Here is a 22,106-nt window from a genome sequence, read left to right as displayed (position 1 = left end):
AGCAAAATCAATGTAGATTATTAGTACATTAAAATTTTATTGTCCAGGGTTTGAGTAAATTACTTTTTCATTAACTAAAATTCCTTTTTTTGTTGTTTTGTTTTTGGGTCACACCTGGTGGTACTCTGGGGTTACTCCTGGCTCTGCACTCATAAATCGCTCATGGCAGGCATATGGGATGCTGGGAATCGAACTACCATCTGCCCTGTGTTGTCTGCATGAAAGGCAAAAGCCCTAGTGCTGTGCTATTTCTTTGGCCCAAATTAAAATTCCTTAACCATTTTTTTCTGCTATTGATCCTTTTGAAATCCAAAGTCAATGGCCTTTTCATATATATATATATATATATTTTTTTAAAGTAATAAAGTACATAGGATTATACAGCCGGGGAGATAAGACAGTGGGTAGAGTGCATGCTCTGCACATGGTTGACCAGTTAAATCCCTGGCATCCATATGGTCCTTCCAAGCACTGCTAGCAATAATTCCTGAGTACAGCCAGGAATAACCCCTAAACATCATCAGGTTTAACCCAATACAAAACAAAAACTTTGGATCAAAGAACAAAATTATATTGAAATAGTAATAAGCTTCAAAATATATCCAATTAAAACATCCTTTATTGTATGTTAAATGCATAAAGTATAAACGATATTTGAGGTGATACCTACAACAGAAGATATATCTTGATTTCTATTAATAATACCCAATCTGTTATTATATTTATCAACCTTATTATACTACTGAGACTTGTAACAAAAATAAAGATGTTTGTAACAAAAATATAATAAATTCTTTGCATTTGGGTCACTTGACAGTTTTCAGGGCCATGCATACCACTGCTTGGGGACCATAAAGGTGGTAGGATGAACTAGTGGCATACCAGGGGCATCTAAGCATGTACATTCCTTAATCCTTTAAATCATCTTTATGGCCCATTCAATACATATTTTATTTTAGAAAGTAACTTATTTAATATAAACTAATATGTGCTCTGTGAGGCAATTAGAATGCACGAGAAAAGAAAATGATGAAAAGAGTAAAACATATCTGTAGCTTTTCAAGACTAAAGCTTGTTGTAACAAAGCACTTTGAATATTCCAAGGGCAATACAAATGTAGTTGATGCCAACACAAATATTACTTCTCAATTCTAGCTAAGACATTAAAGGTACAATAATAACATTCATAACTTCACAAATTTCATAGTCTTTAAAGTGTTTTTACAAAGCTTGAAAAATAGCACTTTCTAAAGAATTTTTTTCTCCCAGCCCCTACAAAACTTTTAATGTAAGAAAGTTACATTCTCACCTGCACTTCTGCTCCATTTCATCTTTTAACTGTATTTCATTATGCAACTGTTCTTCCAGCTTGTAAATTGTTTTTTGCAAATTTTCCTGCTTTAATTTTAAAGAACAAAATCAAGTCATTAACAATCAGAATTAAAAAACAGCTTTAAAAGTGGTATTTGTGGGTTGGGGGAGGGGTAAATAAAGGTATTTGTGGGGGCTAGAGTGACAGCACAGCAGAGAGTGCATTTGCCTTGCACACAGCTGACCCAGGTTCTATCCCCATCATCCCATATGGTTCCCCCAAGCACTGTCAGGACTGAAGCCTGGAATAACTCTGTGTGCCGCCAGGTGTGGCCTTAAAACCAAACCAAAAATAAAAACCGAAACCAAAAAACTGTATTTATGTAGTAGGGGAATTATTTGGTCCTTTTTTGGGGGGGGATTGGAGGGAACCAAATCTGGTGGTGCCCAAGGCTTACTCTGTTTCTGTACTCAGGAGTCACTCTTGGTACAGCTCAGGGAACCAGAGGGATGCCGGGGGTTAAACCTGGGTTGACTGCATGCAAGACAAATGTCCTATCTACTGTACTATCCCTCCAATACCCTGAAATTATTTGGTTCTATTTTATCCCTAACAAAATTTTTACTAAGCCATTTTTTAAAAGCAATTATGATAGGTACGCCTGTTCTTACAAGATAGTTAAGTGATAAAGTGGGAATGAGAGAAGGATAAAACATAATAAAGTCAGACTTACATACAAAGTTTTAAGTTTGAGATATAATATGGCAGGGATACGGAAGATACTTTTTTCTGCAAAGGGCAGCTATGTATTTGTAAATTTATAACATTACTCATGAACCAAAGAAAACAAGAAAGACCCTAAGGGCATCCAATGAGAAGAATTCAAGTGATACCTGTCACCAGGGCCTTATTTTCTCCATCCCTGTGTAACTAATATTTAAAGTATAGATAGGTTTTTCTGAAGGAAAGAGGAATCAGACCTAATTCTATCAGAAAGGTGTTGTGATAGAGCCAAAACATAAGAATTATTTGCAGAAAAGCCCTCTGCATTCCTATGTTCTTCACAGTACTATTTACAATAGCCAGAATCTGGAAAGAATCCCTTGCCTGAGAAAAGATGCATAGATAAAGAAACAGTGGTACATCTATCTACATAACAGAATACTATGCAGTTGGGGCCAGAGAGATAGCACATCAGTAAGGCATTTGCCTTGCACACAGCTGATCCAGGACTGACGTGGTTTAAACCCCAGCATCCCATATGGTCCCCGGTGCCTGCCAGGAGCAACTTCTGAGCACAGAGCCAGGAGTAACACGTCAGCACCACTGGGTGTGACCCAAAACCCAAAAACAAAATAAAACAAAACAAAGAATACTATGCAGTTGTTAGGAAAAATGAAGTCATGAAATTTGCTTATAAATGGATGGATAATATGCTTAGTGAAATGAGTCAGAGGAAGAGGTATAGAATAATACCTCGTAAAATAATCTCACTCGGGGCCGGCAAGGTGGCGCTAGAGGTAAGGTGTCTGCCTTGCAAGTGCTAGCCAAGAAGGACCATGGTTCGATCCCCCGGCATCCCATATGATCCCCCAAAGCCAGGGGCAATTTCTGAGCATTTAGCCAGGAGTAAACCCTGAGCATCAAACGGGTGTGGCCCGAAAAAAAAAAAGAATAATCTCACTCATTTGTGGGATATATGAAAAATAAGATAGTATGGCAATAATATTCAGAGACACTAGAAATAAGTCCATGGAAGGAAGTTTGCCTCAAATAGTGAAGCATTGCAGTTAGGGTAGAGAAGGGTCCACTATGGCAGTGATATTTGCAACTGCTCACTCTGAAAAAGAACTGGGTGTTGAAAGGAGATAAAGTGATATGCACAGTACCCCTTTATTAACAACAGTGCAAATCATAGTGCTAAAGGGGGGAGGAGAGGAAGGAAGCAAATAGAGGAGAGAGAGGAAGTGAGAGAGGAGAGACAAAATGTGCAAAGAATGCTCTAGAATGAACAGATAATGCGTAAGATATTTTTTTTTAAGTTTTTGGTTTGTGGACTACACCCAGCAGGCTCGGGGGTTATTTCCAGCTCTGTGCTGGAAATTAGGTCCCCCCCATTCAAAACATTATTTGCATGTGCTAAACCTAGCCTATTAAGTTATATATCTCCAGACTGATACTGTTCTTTTATCTCCAATACAAGCAAGTAAAATTTTATTTATTTTTTTAACTTCAAACAAGTAAAATTTAAAAAAAAAAACTTATGAGCATGATAAATTACATGAACAACAGAAAGTACTTGTGTCTCTAATATTAGTTGCTACAACAACTCATTTTTTAGTGGGCAATCACATGCTGTTGACATACATATTGGTTATTCTCCATTTACCAACTCCTCACCCCATTCAGCCATGACAATATATGCCTGCCCTTCTCTATCTTGAAGTCTACATTACCTGAGCTCTGTAGACCTATGATTTTATTTCAGGTTACAGGACACTATCAAAAAGCAAAAGGGAAGAAAACAGATATTCTGCTCACTATTCTTGCCTTATTATGATTTTAATAGCATTCAATGAATTATGCCACCATTCTTACATGTTTTTTTTTCTTTTTACATAATGTTTAAGTGCTCTTTCTTTTGTTTTTGGGCCAAAACACCCGGTGGCACTCAAAGGTTACTCCTGGCTCTGCACCCAGAAATCACTCAGGGGACCATACGGAACACCAGTGATAGAACCTGGGTCCATTTCGGGTCGGCAGCATGCAAGGCAAACCGCCCTACCACTGTGCTATTACTCCAGCCCCTTAAGTGGTTTTTATATAAAATTATTTATCATCTCATCTTTCCCTTCAGATGGTGGGCAACAACTTAAAATTGGTGTTAATCTGTGAAATTATTACTAGTACGTTTTATTTATTGCTCCCCTCAACTTACTATTAGCCCTTGATTAAATTTCAGTGAATAAATTAACATGGTATAATCATGTCATGGAATAAGTAGTGACATTTTGATAAGTATAACAACATTTATGAACCTCACGGATATTGTGCTTTCTCATATACTATATGAGGTCCCTAAATATAATTATATTAATAGAGAAAGAAATATAGGACAGAAAAATAGGACAGTGATTACTAGAAAGAAGAAAAGAATACAGAGCAACTGTTTTTAGTCTAGGACAAAAAAATCATGGAAATGGAATTGACAAATTGCATGTAAAGGTATTAGATGATATTATACATTTAAAAATGGTTAAAATGGTAAGTTTTGTTATGTATATCTTTTTTTGGGGGGCACACCCATAGCTCAGATGTTACTCCTGGCTATGCGCTCAAAAATCGCCCCTGGCTTGGGGGACCATATGGAACGCCGGGGGATAGAACCGTGGTCTTTCCTTGGCTAGTGCTTGCAAGGCAAACACCTTATCTCTAGTGCCACCTTCCCAGCCCCTTGTTACATATATCTTCTTTAAAATCTGAATGTGACATTTATTTGTTTTCCTATCAAGGACCTAACTGATACTGATTTATTATAATTTAATTCCACAAAATAAACAACTCAATCTGTGAAACAATCAGTAATATGGTGCTTGATATTCAGGGAAGAAACCTGACTACAGCGGAATCAGAGGTAAAAAGTACAAGAAGAACTTAAGTTCAACTAGCAATGCATGCTTGCTATCATATATACCAAATACATTATACACATCACAACTTTAAAAAAGAAAAAATATATACCTACCAAACTTTTATCCACATTGGAGCTACTCCTGTTATCATTAGGATTTGCTGAAGGTAAATATCTGAGAGAAAAAGTTTTTAAAAGAAAACAAAAAACTGCTTAACATCCAATAATAACTAATAATAAATACATGTCTAGTTTCCCTTTAATTTAAGGATATTAAAAATTTAAATATTAAAAAAATAAGGATATTTTTTTAAACAAAAGATTGTGCTTAAAAATTTTAAGTATGAGTTTGTAATTCTTTTTGTAGGGAGGGGGACAGGGGAGAACTACACCAAGTGGTGTTTAAGGCTTATTCCTGGCTCTTTGTTTAGGAATTATTCTTAGCAGTACTTTGGGAATATTGGGGGTTGACCAGGGTTTGCCATTTGCAAGACAAGTATAAAATTTAGCTCTTGTACCCTGTAATTATTCCTTAAATAGAACAGAGAAGTTTGGGGGTGGGGTGGAGGGAGATTTGGGACATTGGTGGTGGGAATGTTGCACTGGACTGAAATCTAATCACAATCATATTTGAAATCAAGTTGCTTAAATAAAGATTTATAAAAAAAAGAACAGAGAAATTTCACATATATTTAATAGAGGTTCTAATTAGGCCACAAGTAATAATAATAAATCATAGATATTAATATGCCTACATCAAAACAGGCAATACTGATATCAGAAAGGACAAATATAAATTGTGAACACCTTAAATTAGTTCAGATCATATAGTGATACCAGTGGAATCTCAATTAGATAGATCATAGTATTTGGTCTCTAGGATTTCTTCTAAATTAATATGCCATATAAATGAAAATGTCATTTCCTGTAATGTTAGTAAATAATACAAGGCTCCTTAAACACGGCACTGAATGTGTAAGGAAAGGACCTAAATAACTACTTTATTCTTTTACTTTACTCCTTTAAAATACTTTTGTTCAAGGTTCTTTTGTATATTTTATTGTTTTTGTTCACAACCAGTGATGCTCAGGGGTTACTCTTAACTCCGCATTCAGGTATCCCTTCTGGCAGACATGTATTTGATGCTGGGAGTAGAACCTGGGTCAGCCAAATGCAAGGCAAGCTCCCTTCTCATTATACTACTGCTCTGATCTTTTAGCATTTTATGGAAGGCTTATTTTTTAGGTATAAAGCTAAAAATTTTAGGGGGAGGGTGGGACATTCAGGTGATGCTCAACTCAGGTCATACTACTGGTTCTGTGCTCACAAATCACTCCTGATAGGCTCAGGGCACCATACGTGGTGCCAGGGATTTAAAGTGGTTCCACTGTATTCAAAGTAAGCATCATAGCTTAAGATTGTGTTTAATTCAGCTCCACTTTAGCAAAAACAGATTTCTCTCCTCTTGCCTCTCTTCTCTGACGCTCTCTCTTCTCTCCCCCCCCCCCCGCCTATGGTAATAAAAGTTTTCTTGAAGTCAAGAGAAAAATTTTTAGAAGTACTTTATTTCATGTCAGTAATTCTATTTCTTTTGCTGTTGCTGTTTAGCTTATACATCCAGTGGTGCAAAAGGCTCACTTCTGGCTCTTAGTCAGAAATCATTTCCTGCAGGGCTTGGAGACCAGAGGGGTTCAAAGGGGTTCCAGGGATTGAATATTGGTCAGCTGCATGCAAGGTTAGCACCCTTTCTGATGTAATATTTCTCCAGCCCTCAATGTCTCTATTTTTGAGGAAATGAGGCATAAATAATTAAAGTTATTTGACACTTTTACATAATATAATACAGGAAGAATTCACTAGGTAGTTTTAGAAAGAATCTCTGAGTTTTTAAAGAATGGAAAATCACAGGCTTTCACTACCAACAAGATAGAGATGATAATGCTTAAAAAATAAAATACTGGGCCCGGAGAGATAGCACAGCGGCATTTGCCTTGCAAGCAGCCAATCCAGGACCAAAGGTGGTTGGTTCGAATCCCAGTGTCCCATATGACCATATGCCTGTGCATATGACCTGTGCCTGCCAGGAGCTATTTCTGAGCAGACAGCCAGGAGTAACCCCTGAGCACCGCCAGGTGTGACCCAAAAACCTAAATAAATAAATAAATAAATAAATAAATAAATAAATAAATAAATAAAATACTGGGCTGGAGAGATAGCACAGCGGTAGGGCATTTGCCTTGTACGCAGCTGATTCAGGACGAATGGTGGTTCGAATCCCAGCATCCGATATAGTCTCCCATGCCTGCCAGGAGCAATTTCTGAGCACATAGCCAGGAGTAACCCCTGAGCGCTTCTGAGTGTGACCACCCCCCCCCAAAAAAGAAATACTGATAAATGTATTATAAAATCAGAAACAAACCTCTGGATATATGATTAATTGAAATGCCAGTATTGATGGTGCCTGTTGACCTATTAGTTATTTTAACTTGAAGATATATGGCATACCACTTAACAATGAATTTCTGAAAAACATCCTCAATATTCTTGAGCCTAATTAGAATATTATACATCACTGAAAACTGGCATATTAAGGATATATCTTAAATAGCATTAAGTTGCTATGCTTTTAAAGCAATATTTACACATGCCTAATAACATGTATATAGTGTTAGAACTTACCCACCTCTAAAATCAATGTTTAGCATACTTACCTACGATTGCTATAATATGTAAATCCTACAAAAGGAAGCTGATTGCCTACAAAAGCTTTAGGTATAGGGAATGTTTCCTCTTCTCCTTTATCTTCTTCCAAGTCATCAAAATTGCTTGTATCAATGTCACTACTTAAATCAGGTACAACTGGTGCTACAGCTAAGGACAGAAATAAAATTAATTCACTCTAAATGTAAAGTACAGGGAAACAAAAATTCCTTGTCAGCGACTAATGATTATGTACAAAAACTTATACACAAATTTATAAAAAAAAAAAATACACCCCAAGTTCCAAATAGTTAAATTTCCTACAATAAGAATTATTTGGATGATCAATCAATCAACTGATGGGTAATTGAAGCCTATGAAACAATAATCTTCCAAGTGACATAATTACCATCTATCCCTCAAGTATCATTTAAATACGGCAGTGGGCAGTTTTGTAAACACAAATGTAGTAGCCAAGTTCGAACAAGGCCATAGACTCAACTTTTTTTCCTAACGACATAAGCCAAGCCATATAAGATCATGGCTATGCCGGCCCAACAGCAGAAGGCTAGCCACATCAGGAGGAGAGGGTGGGCTAAGCTCCCACCCTGCTGAAGACACATTTGCTGCCTCCATCACCCAGAATCACTGTTTCCCTAGCAATGCTTATCTGCGACCTACTACAATTTCCTTCTGGGACACCAATCTGATCACACACTTCAGGTTCATCAGTTTGGGGGCTGATACCACCAGGGCTTTTTGAAGTGAGTGCGGGCACTCTCCCCCTGGATCTTCCTTCTTCTAGAGGCCTGGCAGCTGAGTTCATGCCCTAAAAGTCATAGTATCAGTAATAGTGTTTTGAATTTCTGGACAATTTCATTTGTTTGATGCTGTCATCAAAAGAACTCCCCCATTTAACAGAATTAAAAGGCTAACAACAAGAGCTTACTAAACCTTCTGCCATGGTATTAATGACTTAATTAGAGATACAATTATTTTTACAAATGTGCTCGCTACTGTACTTTTTCTTTATTCTCTTCCATTTTCTTTTTGTTTTTCATTTTATTTTCTATTTCTATTTTTTTCCAATAACTTTGCTTTTACTAATCTGGAAACCAATATATTATGATCAACTATGTCAACTATGTGATGCTTTTTCTTTAAATAACTAAATTAGGGGCTGGCGAGGTGGCGCTAGAGGTAAGGTGTCTGCCTTGCAAGCGCTAGCCAAGGAAGGACCACGGTTCGATCCCCCGGCATCCCATATGGTCCCCCCATGCCAGGGACAATTTCTGAGCCCTTAGCCAGGAGTAAACCCTGAGCATCAAATGGGTGTGGCCCGAAAAACAAACAAACAAACAAATATCATTGGGCTGGAGCAGTGGCGCAGTTGTAGGGCATTTGCCTTGTAAGCGCTGACCTTAGACCAAACTGCAGTTTAATCCTCTGGTATCCCATATGATCCCCCAAGCCAGGAGCGATTTCTGAGTGTACAGAGTAACCCCTGAGCATCACTGAGTGTGACCCAAAAACAAACAATAAAGTTGAGTATAGGGCATAGATGAGTCTATAGATACAAGTAGGGTGTTTGCCTTGCATGCAGGTTTGATCCTTGGCAGCCTGTATGGTCTGCCCAAGCCATGCCAGGAGTGACCTCAAAATGAAGAACCAGAAGCAAACCATGAGCACTGATGGATCTGGGCCCCAAACAAACAAAAAGAGTATAATAAATAAGACTATAGTAAACTATACTCAAAGTTGATTAGTTTCAAGTAAATATTTTATTTGCTAATGTTTTATAGAAAATTAGTAGTGAAGTTACTTCTTTATAGTCCTGGATATAATTAATAATTTGTTGCTAAATTAGTTTATATTTTTTGTTTTAGTTTTTTGTCACAGCTGGTGTGGGCTTAGGTCCCATTTTTGGCTTTGTTTGAGGGGTGAAAGTAGGGGAGGTCACTCCCAGCAGTTCTCAGGGATCATGTGGTGCCAGGGACTGAATCTAGGTTTGCAAAAAAGCAAAATATACATTCCAGCCATTTTGCCTATGCCTCTGGCCCAATAATTTAGAATCTAGATAATTAACAACTCCCTGTCACTCAATATTTCTATACGATAAACTACAAAAAAGAATCCCAGTTTCAAGGCCAGAGAGATAGCAAAGCAGTAGGATGTTTGCCTTGCATGTGGCTGATCCAGGAGGAACCTGGGAGGGATTCCCGTCATCCCATATGGTCCTGAGCCTGGCAGGAGCGATTTCTGAGTGCAGAGCCAGGAGTAACCCGCGAGTACTGCTGGGTGTGGCCCAAAAATCAATCAATCAATAAATAAAGCTAAACATAAAAGAATCCTAGTTTCTTAAATTGTATTTTTAGATTATTAATCTTCTTTAAATCAGGTGATTAAAGGAAAATTCAATGAAAATTTTATAAAATGGCTGTTAGGAAAAGAGGAAAGATACAAGATAAGAGATGAATATTAGACTCATATTTACTTAACAAAAAGCTATACTTGGCAACCCTAAATCTTCCTAACACAGGACAAAATATCATATAAAACAAGTGTTACTATTACTTCTTTTGAAGGTCAACTATCATACAGAAGAGTTATCTATAATTAAAATTTTGAAAAGGTTTTTTAGGAGATTTGAAATATAGCATAGGGATTAAAGAAAGTGTCTTGATTACTTAGATTAAATCATCTGTTTTTGGGTCAGATCTGGCGATGTTCAGGGGTTACTCCTAGCTATTCATTCAGGAACTACTTCTAGCAGTTCTGAGGTGGAACTATGTGAGATGCTTGGGAACTCAAGTCAGCCTTGTGCAAGGCGAAAGCCTTACCCAGCTGTAATATCACTCTGGCCCTAAACTTAGACAACCCCACCCCCCGGCAGTGCTCAGGGGTTACTCCTCGCTCTGCGCTCTCAGAAGTTGCTCCTGGCAGGCTCGGGGACCATGTGGGATGCTGGGGATCGAACCCAGATCCATCCCAGGTCAGCCAGGTGCAAGGCAAATGTCCTACTACTGTGCTATCTCTCCGTTTTTAAATGTAAATACTTAGGAAAATCACTTCGAGAAAATGATTAAGTATATAAAAAAAGAAAACAAAGAGGGAATCAAAAACAGTAAGCAACAAAAACAAACAAAACTTCCATTAAAAGAAATGACTGGCAGAGGACAGAGCAAATGTAAGCTGGTACAGAGTTTTCCTCTACATCTGGCTAGCCTGGGTTTGACCCCTGGCCTCCTATAGGGCCCACTAGGAGTAATCCTTAAGAGCAGAGTCAGGAGTAAGTCCTCAGCATCGCTGGTGTGGCCAAAAAAAAAAGAAAAGAAACAGAAACAAATAATTACAGTAAATGAGTGGACTTAAAGTCGTGTGTAAAGTGGTTGCCTTGCATAAAGTCAATCTGGGTTCAATCTCAGGAATTGCATATGGTCCTACTTGGAGTAATCTCTGAACACAAAGTTAGGCAAGTGCTCAGCACAGCTGGGTATGGCCCCAAAACAAAACAAAAAATGAAGACAGGGACACAACTACCAACTTATTAAAAGTATACAAGATATATTAATAATTGGTGCCAACTTATAAAATTCTCCTAGAACTTCCCAGAAATATAATCTGAATAGAAATGTAATAATTCATAAAAAATCAAAATAATAGAATAGTCTAAAACAATATGGTTTCATCTGAATTCTATGAAATAATTAACATAAAATAAATTAACATACAACTGTTCAAACTCTCACAAAAAAAGAGAGGAACAGTTCCTTAAATAGTCCATAAAGTCAAAAATACTCTTGACACCAAATCCAGACTGAGACACTGTAAAAAATCCAAATACCAATAGAATAAGATGGGGGGGGGGGGAATCAGCAAACTGATGCAAAAATAGAATAAACCAAGTAGAAACTATTCTGGGATGGTTTACCATATGAAAGTCAATCAAGGTATCAGAGATAGTATAGGGATTAAGGCACTTGTACTGGTTTGATCCCCAGAACCATGTATGTATCCTCTGAGCAATGCCAGGAATAAATCACAGATGTGGAACAAATGTGTCAATCAATGTAATTGAATCACCTTAATAAAGTAATAATTATTTCATTTAACGGAAAATATATATATATTTGGCTTTTGGGTCACACCTGGCAGCACTCGGGTTACTCTTGGCTCTATGCTCAAAAATCACCTCTGGCTGGCACAAGAGACCATATGGGATGCCGGGATTCGAACCACCGTCCTTCTGCATGATAGGCAAATGCCTTACCTCCATGCTCTCTCTGGCCCAGAAAAGTATTTTTTAAACTTTATTGCTTGATTGAATTGGTTGATTTTTTGTTATTTGGGCCACACCCAGCTTCACTCAGGGGTTACTCCAGGCTCTGCACTCAGCAATCGCCCCTGGCAGACTGGAGGACATATATGGGATGCCAGGAATCGAACCTAATCCCTCCGAGATCAGCAAGGCAAATGTCCTATTGCTGTGCTATCTCTCTGGCACCATAACAGAAAAAGATTTGATAAAATTCAAATAAAAGAACCTCTTCCAAGTGGTAATGAACATTAATTAAAAAGTTCAGAGTCAACATCATATCCCACAATGGAAAATTGATAAAAGATTTTTTTGGAAAATTGAAAAGTTTTCCTCATCATCAAGAACAAGATCAAGATGCTCGTTGACACCACAGCTGAAATTTAAATTAGAAACATTAAATGTAATCATAATTAACTCTCCAAAATCTTTTTTATAGTCATAGAAAAATTCATAAGAACTCAAGAGATAGATGACCACCCCTCATCCCACCACACCCTCTGCCAGCACAATTGCCATTTCTGATTCTGGCCAGTTCCATAGACTCAAATCTATTCTTGAAAGAGATGCAAACCAAGCCATAAACAATGACCGTGCCACTGAAAGCTGGCAGTCTTGGGAAAAGAGGCAGGCTACAAGACCGTTGAATGCAATTAGGGTAAAGACGGATCCACTACGATCAGCTGGAACTGATCACTCTAGACAAGAACTGAGTGCTGAAAGGGGATAAAGTGAAAAGAGGGAGAGGAACAAGAAGAAGGAGAAGGGGAGGAGAGTGAGAGAATAAGGGGGAGAGGGGGAGTGAGAGGAAAGGGAGAATGGCAGGGCAGTGCAGAGGCAGACAGGGTGAACTGTTGGCAGGAAATGTGCACTGGTTAAGGGCAGTGTACATTTTACAACAGAAATTCAACCATGAAGAATTTTGTATCCACAGTGCTTAAATAAAGTAATTTAAAAGGCAGGGAAACAAAAGGGCAGGCCAAGTCCCTGTCCACAGTCTCATGCCAGCTGCACCCACCACCTATAACTTCCACTTAGACAATGGTCCAGCTTCATTACGACTTTCTGTAGAAATACCAAACCAACCAAAACTCTAGGCATGCCAGTATCTGGCTGGCATCACAAGAATTGTTTTGGAACAAGTACAGACACCTTCCCATCGTCTCCTACTTCCCTAAGGCCTGGCAGCCGAAAATATGCCCCATGGAAGCCACAGTATCAGTCATTGTGCTTGAAATTCTTAGTACTTGCTGCAGCGACAAATCCGAATTTTTCCTAACTATAATCTAGACCACATTTTGAGGACTGAATCATGCTTATTTATACATTAATATGAAAGACTACATTAAAATGTTTTAGTATTTTATATAAGCACCATGAAACTCCCAATTTTTTAAGTCATCCCAGTAGGAACACCAATTTAGATGCCAACATTTATCTGAAGTCACCTAATGTTCAGAAATAAAAGAAGTGATAGAAAAATCAACAAGTAACAAGATTACAAATAGATCTCCAAAGGATAAATAAATGGGGGCTAGGGGCCAGAGAGAGAGCATGGAGGTAGCGCATTTGCCTTGCATGCAGAAGGACAGTGGTTCGAATCTCAGCATCCCATATGGTTCACTGAGTCTGCCAGGAGCCATTTCTTTTTTTTTTTTCTATTTTTTGGGGGGTTTTGGGCCACACCCATTTGATGCTCAGGGGTTACTCCTGGCTAGCGCTCAGAAATTGCCCCTGGCTTGGGGGGACCATATGGGATGCAGGGGGATCGAACCGCGGTCCTTCCTTGGCTAGCGCTTGCAAGGCAGACACCTTACCTCTAACGCCACCTCGCCGGCCCCCAGGAGCAATTTCTGAGCATAGAGCCAGGAGTAATCCATGAGCTCTGCCAGGTGTGACCCAAAAAAAACAAACAAAAAAAAAAAACAACAAAAAAAAAGAAATGGGGCTGGAGAGATAGCACAGCAGTAGGGTGTTTGCCTCGTACTCGGCCAGACAGTGATTCAATTCCCAGCATCCCATATGGTCCCCGAGCCTGCCAAGTATGATTTCTGAGCGCAGAGCCAGGAGTAACCCCTGACCAAAACAAAACAAAAAAGATAAGGAAATAATAATACTAATAAAATTACCTTAATTGTCATTAATTTATTAGTATTATTATTTCCTTACCTTTTTTGTTCTTGAAATAGTTTTTTTTTTTATCAATGAGAAAATTCCCTTTACTAATTCTTGCATAAATGTATATGAAGGGGTACAATAATACCATAAAATAGCACTGGACTCCTCAATTCCACTAGACCAGTGGTCGGCAACCTTTTTTTTCAACTGAGCCAAATCCCGCCAAAACCACGATTGAAATTTATTTTGAGAACCACACAGGGCGCGCACTGACATAAGCTAGGAGCAGAGTCCTGACTCCTGGAGTGGCCGCCCCGCACACAGAAGAGCCAAATTAAAAGTGGAAAGAACCAAATGTGGCTCACGAGCCACAGGTTGCTGACCACTGCACTAGACTAAAAGTTTTACAAGATAAAGAATTTTTACTTACTTGTTCATTACTCTACTTCTAGTACAATATGCTCAGTACAAGCAGGTTGTACAATATTTGTTGACTATGTCACACCCTATCCTAACCATTATCAATTCTTTTAAAACACAAAAGGAAACTAACTTCCCTACTTTATAGATTTTTGTGGCCATTTTATATTTATGTATTACTTGACTTTGAAAATAATTTAAAGAACTACATTTTCTTTAATCTTCATTTAAATTTTCTTTAGATTTATAGTATTTGTGTTTTTAACCCTATACTAAAATTCTAATTTAGTTAATTATAAAACACAAATGCATTTTCACAATGCAACCATTCATCAACTCACTCTATTTGCTTCATTCTTGGAACAGTTTTATTCTGTGGCATGAATAGTCATGTCACTCTTATAAGAAATTCTTTATTTATCAATGTATAACTGCTAATAAATTCTCCCAAGATCAAGCTATTTCTGTATGTTCTACAGATAGCAGGCTATGCAAAATTCCTGGATGCAGTTGAATTTCCAAAAGAATCATTCCTTTTCTTTGTTTTCCACTTTCATATGATGAACTGCAGCTGAATATAAACTTTTGTTACTTTAAAAAATTTCCCTTTAAATTTTTTCTTCTTCTTTACTTTGGATGGAATGAATTGAGGGTCACACCTAGTGGTGCTTGGGGATTACTCTTGGCTTTCCATTTAAAAATCACTCCTGCTGGTGCTTATGGATCATATGATACTGGGATCAAACCCTGGTTGGCCTCAAGCAAGACAAGCACCGTACTGCTGTATGGTAGCCTCCAGAACTCTTTACACTGGAAGACCTACATAAAATTATTTTTCAAGATTTATCAAACAAAATTAACAGTAATTTTCTCCCCAAAAAGAACTAGTCCTCACAAGACAAAAGTGCAATCTGCCACTGCTTTTAAGACAAATACCTAGTTTATAAATGTCTATAAAACCACATTGCTATATTCATACTCCTTATTATTGTTCTTTGCTATTACTATACCAAAAAGTTATGAATTCGTATATACTACATTTTTCTCTGATGAGTGAGGAGAAAAAATTCTTCAACTTCAGCTGGGGAAAGACATTATTGTTTTCCTTTCCATTCCCTGAAATTTCATGGCTGTTTATTACCATAGTGCACTAAGGATTCCACTTGGCTGTGGTGCTGGAGATCACACCAGGAGAACTAAGGATTCCACACAGCAATGTGGGCTGATGTCAGAGATTAAATTCACATGGTGCTCTGAGCCACATATTCAAACCTGGTGAATTCTTGGCCGTCGAGACCGACAAAGATCTTCAGTGTCATTAAAATCGTAAACAAGGTTTTTCTGTGAAATGTTTTACAATTTTATAGGCTGAAGAGAGTACAGAGGAAGGACAACTAGGTATGGCCCCTGCCTTGCATACGCCAAACCTAGGTTCAACCCCCAGCATCCCATATGGTTGGTCACCCAATCAACATCAGGAGTGATTCTTGAGCATAGAATCCAGAGTAACCACTGAGCATCACTGGGTGTGACCCAAAAAACAAACAATAAAAAGAAATAATCTTTGGGGCCTGAGAGATTGCACAGCAGTATGGCATTTGCCTTGCATGCAGTCGATCCAGGATGGATGGTGGCTCGAATTCCAGCATCCCATATGATCCCCAACCTGCCAGGAGAGATTTCTGAGCACAGAGCCAGGAGTAACCCCTGAGCACTGCCGGGTGTGACCCAAAAATCAAAACAAACAAAACAAAAAACAAATAATCAAAAAAGAAACAATCTTGTATTTTTAATTTTTTAAATAGAGAAATGTTCTATACTGGGTGAAAATTAACTTCTAGCATAAATACCTGTATTTCTGAACTACAAACTCCAAAAGCTGAAAGTATATCATAATATAATTCTCATGCATATGAGAGTGGTAGTTATTAGAACCTCCATATATTGTTTTCTTTTTAATCTTTGATTACATTTATCAATTTAATGTTTTAACATTTATTAAAATGTCATTATTGCTTCATTTTTGAACTACACACAGTGGTATTCGGGTTATTCCAGGCTCTACACTCAGGAATTGGTGTTATTTGAGGGTCCACATAGGATGGTTGGGACCAAATCAGGGTGGGCTGTTTGCAAGGCAAACAGGCATGCTGTACTATCTCTCTGGTCCCTATGTTTATTTAAAAAAAAAATACTGGAACTGATTGCTCTGGGACCCTTCAGAAGGGGGCAAGGCAATCTCCTGTCATGATGAAGTCCAAGGGCTACTTACAAAAATCCGTTCTACAACTGCCACCAAACCACTGGTCCAACTTTGCCTCTTTACTCATCTTTGTAAAAACTCCTAGCTCTACATTCCAGGAATGCTGACTTTATGGCTGACATCTCCAGGGACCCTTAGAGCCTACCCTGAGCCTCTCTACTTCCAGTCCTGGCAGACATGCCCTCAATAGAAAACTTTCCATCATGTCTGCCCAAATGGTCAATGCCATAAACACCTACCTCTCAAAACATAGGTCCAATAAGCAGAAAAAATCATGGATATACTGGCCTACAGGCTGAGTGCACTGAGGCCATACCAAGGGTGCCTATGAACCATGCTGTCATCATATGAACTCATCAGCTTAGCTCATAGATCTTCAAATTTGTGTACAGCCAGCAGCCATCCAACACTTCCATAATTTTAATACTGATTTCTTAGTAGGAATATGTCAAATTTGACTTAAAATTATCACAGAAGTCACATAACATCACATAACATCAGCAGAATCAAAAACAGAGCTCAAATGGGCCCGGAGAGATAGCAAGCGGCGTTTGCCTTGCAAGCAGCCAATCCAGTACCAAAGGTGGTTGGTTCGAATCCCGGGGGATGGTCCCCCATGCCTGCCAGGAGCTATTTCTGAGCAGACAGCCAAGAGTAGCCCCTGAGCACCGCCGGGTGTGACCCAAAAACCAAAAACCAAAAACAAAAAACAAAAAAACAAAACAAAACAAAAAAAAAACAGAGCTCTAATGAAAATATACAGCTTAGTAAACCTTCAGACAATGACATCAGACCCCATTACAAGATATGACAATGTTCACTTTAAATGCAGGTTTTTTTTCCCCCTATAATTCTATTATCATTTAATTGTAATAAGAAATATTAAGTAGATTATTCATAAATAAGTACATAAGTCAAGGGGCAGGCTTCAGGAAGGTTTGGAAACTGATAACTTGCTGGAGGGAAAGGGAATGATACATTGGTGTTGGATTAGTGTGGGAATATTGAATGACAGAAATATATATATGTATTTTGGTTTTTGGGTCACACCCGGCGGTGCTCAGGGGTTACTCCTGGCTGTCTGCTCAGAAATAGCTCCTGGCAGGCACGGGGGACCATATGGGACACCGGGATTCGAACCAACCACCTTTGCACCTTTGGTTCTGGATCGGCTGCTTGCAAGGCAAACACTGCTGTGCTATCTCTCCGGGCCCAAACAGCTTTTTTTTTTTTTTTTTTTTGGTTTTTCAGCCACACCTGTTTGATGCTCAGGGGTTACTCCTGGCTAAGCGCTCAGAAATTGCCCCTGGCTTGGGGGGTCCATATGGGACACCGGGGGATCAAACCGCGGTCTGCGGTCCTTCCTTGGCTAGTGCTTGCAAGGCAGACACCTTACCTCTAGCGCCACCTCGCCAGCAGAAATAACTATATTTATAAACTATTCTGTAATCCAAAATGCCTAAAATAAAGAAATTTAATTTTAAACTGCAGATAAAAGGGGATAACTGTATACATATATTATCAAAGCATTTTCAACAGACTATTAACAACTACTTAAAATATTCACTATAATATGTGGGGGGAAAAAATGCTTACTGTCTCGAAGTGTTTCCCACGCCCACTGGTCATTTTTGAAGAAGAGGTGTCGTTTAATTTCTTCTACACCATTTCGTCCTAATCTTACTTCTCTGTGTAAGATAAAACAAAAGATTATCTTAACCTATTCAGACTTATTACACATATACTAAATCTGTGCACAATGATAATACAATCTATCACTGAACGTTGCAAATATAACACCAATGGCTACCTTTACATGGAAAAAATTAGGGAATACTTTTTAAGGCAGGGGTCTCAAACTCAATTTACCTGGGAGCCGCAGGAGGCAAAGTAGGGGTGATCCTTGAGTGCAAAGTCAGTAGTAAGCCTTGAACATTGGGGGAAGTGACCCAAATAACTAAAACAAAATAAAACAAAAAAAAGATTCCTCTAGGGCAGGGCCACAAAATGTTGTACGGAGGGCCGGAAACAGCCCGAGGGCCGTGAGTTTGAGACTCCTGTTCTAAATGGATATTTATATATGTATATATATACATATATATTTATATACACCTAGATGGAGTCTTCCTAGTTTTTCTCTTTTTTGTTGTTTGCCTTTTTTTCCCCTTTCTTTTTCTTCTTCCCCCAAGGGTACCAAGGCCAGACAGTCTAATGTTCATTTGGTGGAAATAAAAACTGATCAGACATGAATACCAAATCCAAAGTCAATATCAACAGAATTGATACCCAATCTACAACAAGCTGTACAAAGGGGGAATAGTTGCACTAGCATTACGGGGTAAAGGAGGGAGGTGTGGGATGCATGCTGGGAACAGGGGTGGAAGGAGGAAAACACTGGTGTGGAAATGCCCCTCATTCATTGTCACTATGTGCCTCAAATATTACTGTGAGAGAACTGTAATTCACTTTGACCACAAAAAATTAAATATGAACTAATTAATTAATTAAAATTAAAAAGAAAGGGGCCAGAACAATAGTACAAGAGGTAGAGTGTTTGCCTTGCACAAGGCTGACCCAGTTTTGATCCCCAGCATGCCATATGGTCCCTTGAACCTGCCAGGAGCAATTTCTGAGTGCAGAAACAGAAGTAACCCCTGAGCACCACCAAGTGCGGCCCAAAAAACAAAAAAAATAAAAATATAAAGGGAAAAAATAAAAAAATATATATATAAAGGGAGGGGGTTGTAAAGCAGAAATACAGTAGGTAGAGTGATCCCATAACACCAAGCTAGAGTAAGTTCTGAATACAGAAAGAGTAAGCCCTGAGCACTACCTGCAACCAACCTTCATTTGATCCCTGGTACCCTATTTGGTCCTTCAAGCCCATTAGGAATGATCTCTGAGTGCAGAGTGTGTCCCAAAAGTCAAAAAAAAAGAACAAAAAAATGTTTTAAACAATCTTACTTTTATTTTAGTTGGGGAAAACCACAAAAGTGTTCTGCTTTGTGGGTAACTCCAGTGATGCCTGACGGGTTTGGTGCTCACAAAGTTTAGTGTTCAGTGTAGTGCTCAAAGACTACCAGAGTAGAGCAATCTCTATGGTGCTCAGGATACCAATGTGTTATTGAGCTGATAAAACTAAGGGTCTTGCTCGTGTCCTCTACCTCAATGCTATAATTTTCTTGTTTTCAATGAGTCATGCACAGCTGAGCTGGCAAGTGATGCTTGGGGGGGCCTCAGGGCACAACCAGATGAACTCTGGAGGCCATGCAGAAGCATGGACTTAATTCTTTGTTTTGTTTGTTTTTGCTTTTGGGGCCACACCCTGTGGTGTTCAGGGGTTACTCCTGTCTCTGCTCTCAGAACTTGGTCCTGACAGCCTCAGAAATTGGTCCAGTCAGGGGACCATATGGGATGCTGGGGATCAAACCTGGGTCGGGACTTGATTCTTTACACAGTTAACAATGGTCAGCAAGCTATGGCTCGCGAGCCACATGCGGCAGCCCCAGGAGTCAGGACTCTACTCCTAGCCTCTGTCAGTGCGCGCCCGGTGTGGCTCTCAAAATAAATTTCAATCGTGGTTTTGGCGAGATTTGGCTCAGTTGAAAAAAAAGGTTGCCCACCACTGACCTAGTGTATGTTCAGCCATTCAACCCAGCTGTCAGATTTATTCTTCTTTATTTAGTGTAAACATTTAAGCCCTACTTTTACCAAGTTCCAATTACACAATGCAGTATTATTTTATCTGACACCAATTGAAATAAGCATCAATGTTGTTTTGCCACAAGAAAATCATGTTCCTGAATTAAACTAATGCATGCCATTGATTATAAGATGCGTTCTAATTTCAGAAATGTTAAAAGTATTTTTTTAAGAAAGTTCAAACTCAAGAATGCACAGAGACTTAGAGCCCACTTCACAAGTAGGTCATAAGTTCAAGCCACCAGTATCTCACATGTACTAAGCATGCTCCTGGCAGCTCTGCTATCTGCAATCCCTTACACTGCTAGTAATTCTGATATGCATCATAGCGTGGTATGTGTCACCACATAGGTGGTATGTGTCACCACCACAAAAAGGAGTTAGACCCCAGCAGGCACTGGAAGTGAAAAGATATATATGACTGCCATAGGAAGTGTGATCCCTGGGGCACACATACACATTTGATTTTCCCACAACCATATCTTGTGGGTTGCAACTACAAGTATGACCCCATGTGCAAGCAACACAACTAAAACAATGCAAATCTCAAAGTGTGCTACTGCTGAGTAGGTAACAACCACACCTGATATACAACCCCTAGAAAGTACAACAGCTAAAAAGTGTGCAACCACTGTGATTACAGTAACAAGAATTAACAACTTAAAAAGGGGGGAAGGCAATGAATTACTTAAATATCTAGGGGCTGGTGAGGTGGTGCTAGAGGTAAGGTGTCTGCCTTGCAAGCGCTAGCCAAGGAAGAACCACGGTTAGATCCCCTGGCGTCCCATATGGTCCCCCAAGCCAGGAACAATTTCTGAGTGGTTAGCCAGGAGTAACCCCTGAGCATCAAACGAGTGTGGCCGAAAAACAAAACAAAACAAAACCAAAAAAAAACTATTGAAAAAATCTTAGATACAATAAAATACCAGCTTTTTTGTTTGTTTTTAAGCCACACCTGGCAGCACACTCCCGGCTCTTCGCTCAGAAATCACTCTGCCATGCTTGGGGGCCCATACTGGAGGCCAAAAATTAAACCCCGATAGGTCCATCCTGGGGCAGCCACATGCAAGGCAAACGCCCCACCACTGTTATCTCTCCAATACCAAATACCAGTATTTTATACTTAACTAAGTTACAAATTTAGCAACTAAAATAATCTAATCAAGCCACTGTATATTATACCAATATCTTAGGAAGAGCTGGGGAAATGGCTTAGAGTGTCACATAAAGAAAACCTTGCTTTGCGTTGTCCCCAAAGCACTAGCAAACAGGCTTAGTCAACATCTGAGGTAAGTAAACAGGCTTAGTCAACATCTGAGGTAAGTGAGATACAGAAAATGCATCCTAAAAATTCATAAAATTATATTAGGTGTCACTATCATGAGCAATTTTTTGGGGGGGGATGACACCCAGCAGCACTCAGGGGTTACTCCTGTCTCTAAGCTCAGAAATCATCCCCGGCAGGCTCGGGTGACCATATGGGATGCCGGGATTCGAACCACCGTCCTTCTGCATGCAAGGCAAATGCCTTAGTACTGTGCTATCTCTCCAGCCCCTATCATGAGTAATTTTGAGAATGATAATATTACTGCTATAGTTCCAACATGGGAAATCAGAAACAGACCATAAAACTCTGAGCAACAGG

General features: G+C 39.0%; 1 protein-coding gene across 1 annotated transcript in view; it reads right to left on the bottom strand.

Annotated features, from left to right (window-relative positions):
• The window catches only part of ROCK1 (Rho associated coiled-coil containing protein kinase 1), a 647,994-nt gene that overhangs the window by 51,904 nt on the left and 573,984 nt on the right, over positions 1 to 22,106 (bottom strand). Inside the window, exons 10-13 of the mRNA XM_049769981.1 lie at positions 18,356 to 18,447; positions 7,655 to 7,814; positions 5,058 to 5,118; positions 1,310 to 1,398 (exon numbers count right to left, since the gene is read on the bottom strand). Coding sequence (XP_049625938.1) covers positions 1,310 to 1,398; positions 5,058 to 5,118; positions 7,655 to 7,814; positions 18,356 to 18,447 — 402 coding nt within the window. The remainder of the gene's footprint in view (positions 1 to 1,309; positions 1,399 to 5,057; positions 5,119 to 7,654; positions 7,815 to 18,355; positions 18,448 to 22,106) is intronic.

This window comes from Suncus etruscus, chromosome 3 (genome assembly GCF_024139225.1).
Source record: "Suncus etruscus isolate mSunEtr1 chromosome 3, mSunEtr1.pri.cur, whole genome shotgun sequence".
Lineage (NCBI taxonomy): Eukaryota > Metazoa > Chordata > Mammalia > Eulipotyphla > Soricidae > Suncus > Suncus etruscus.
This window is presented reverse-complemented; position numbering and strand designations above follow the sequence as displayed.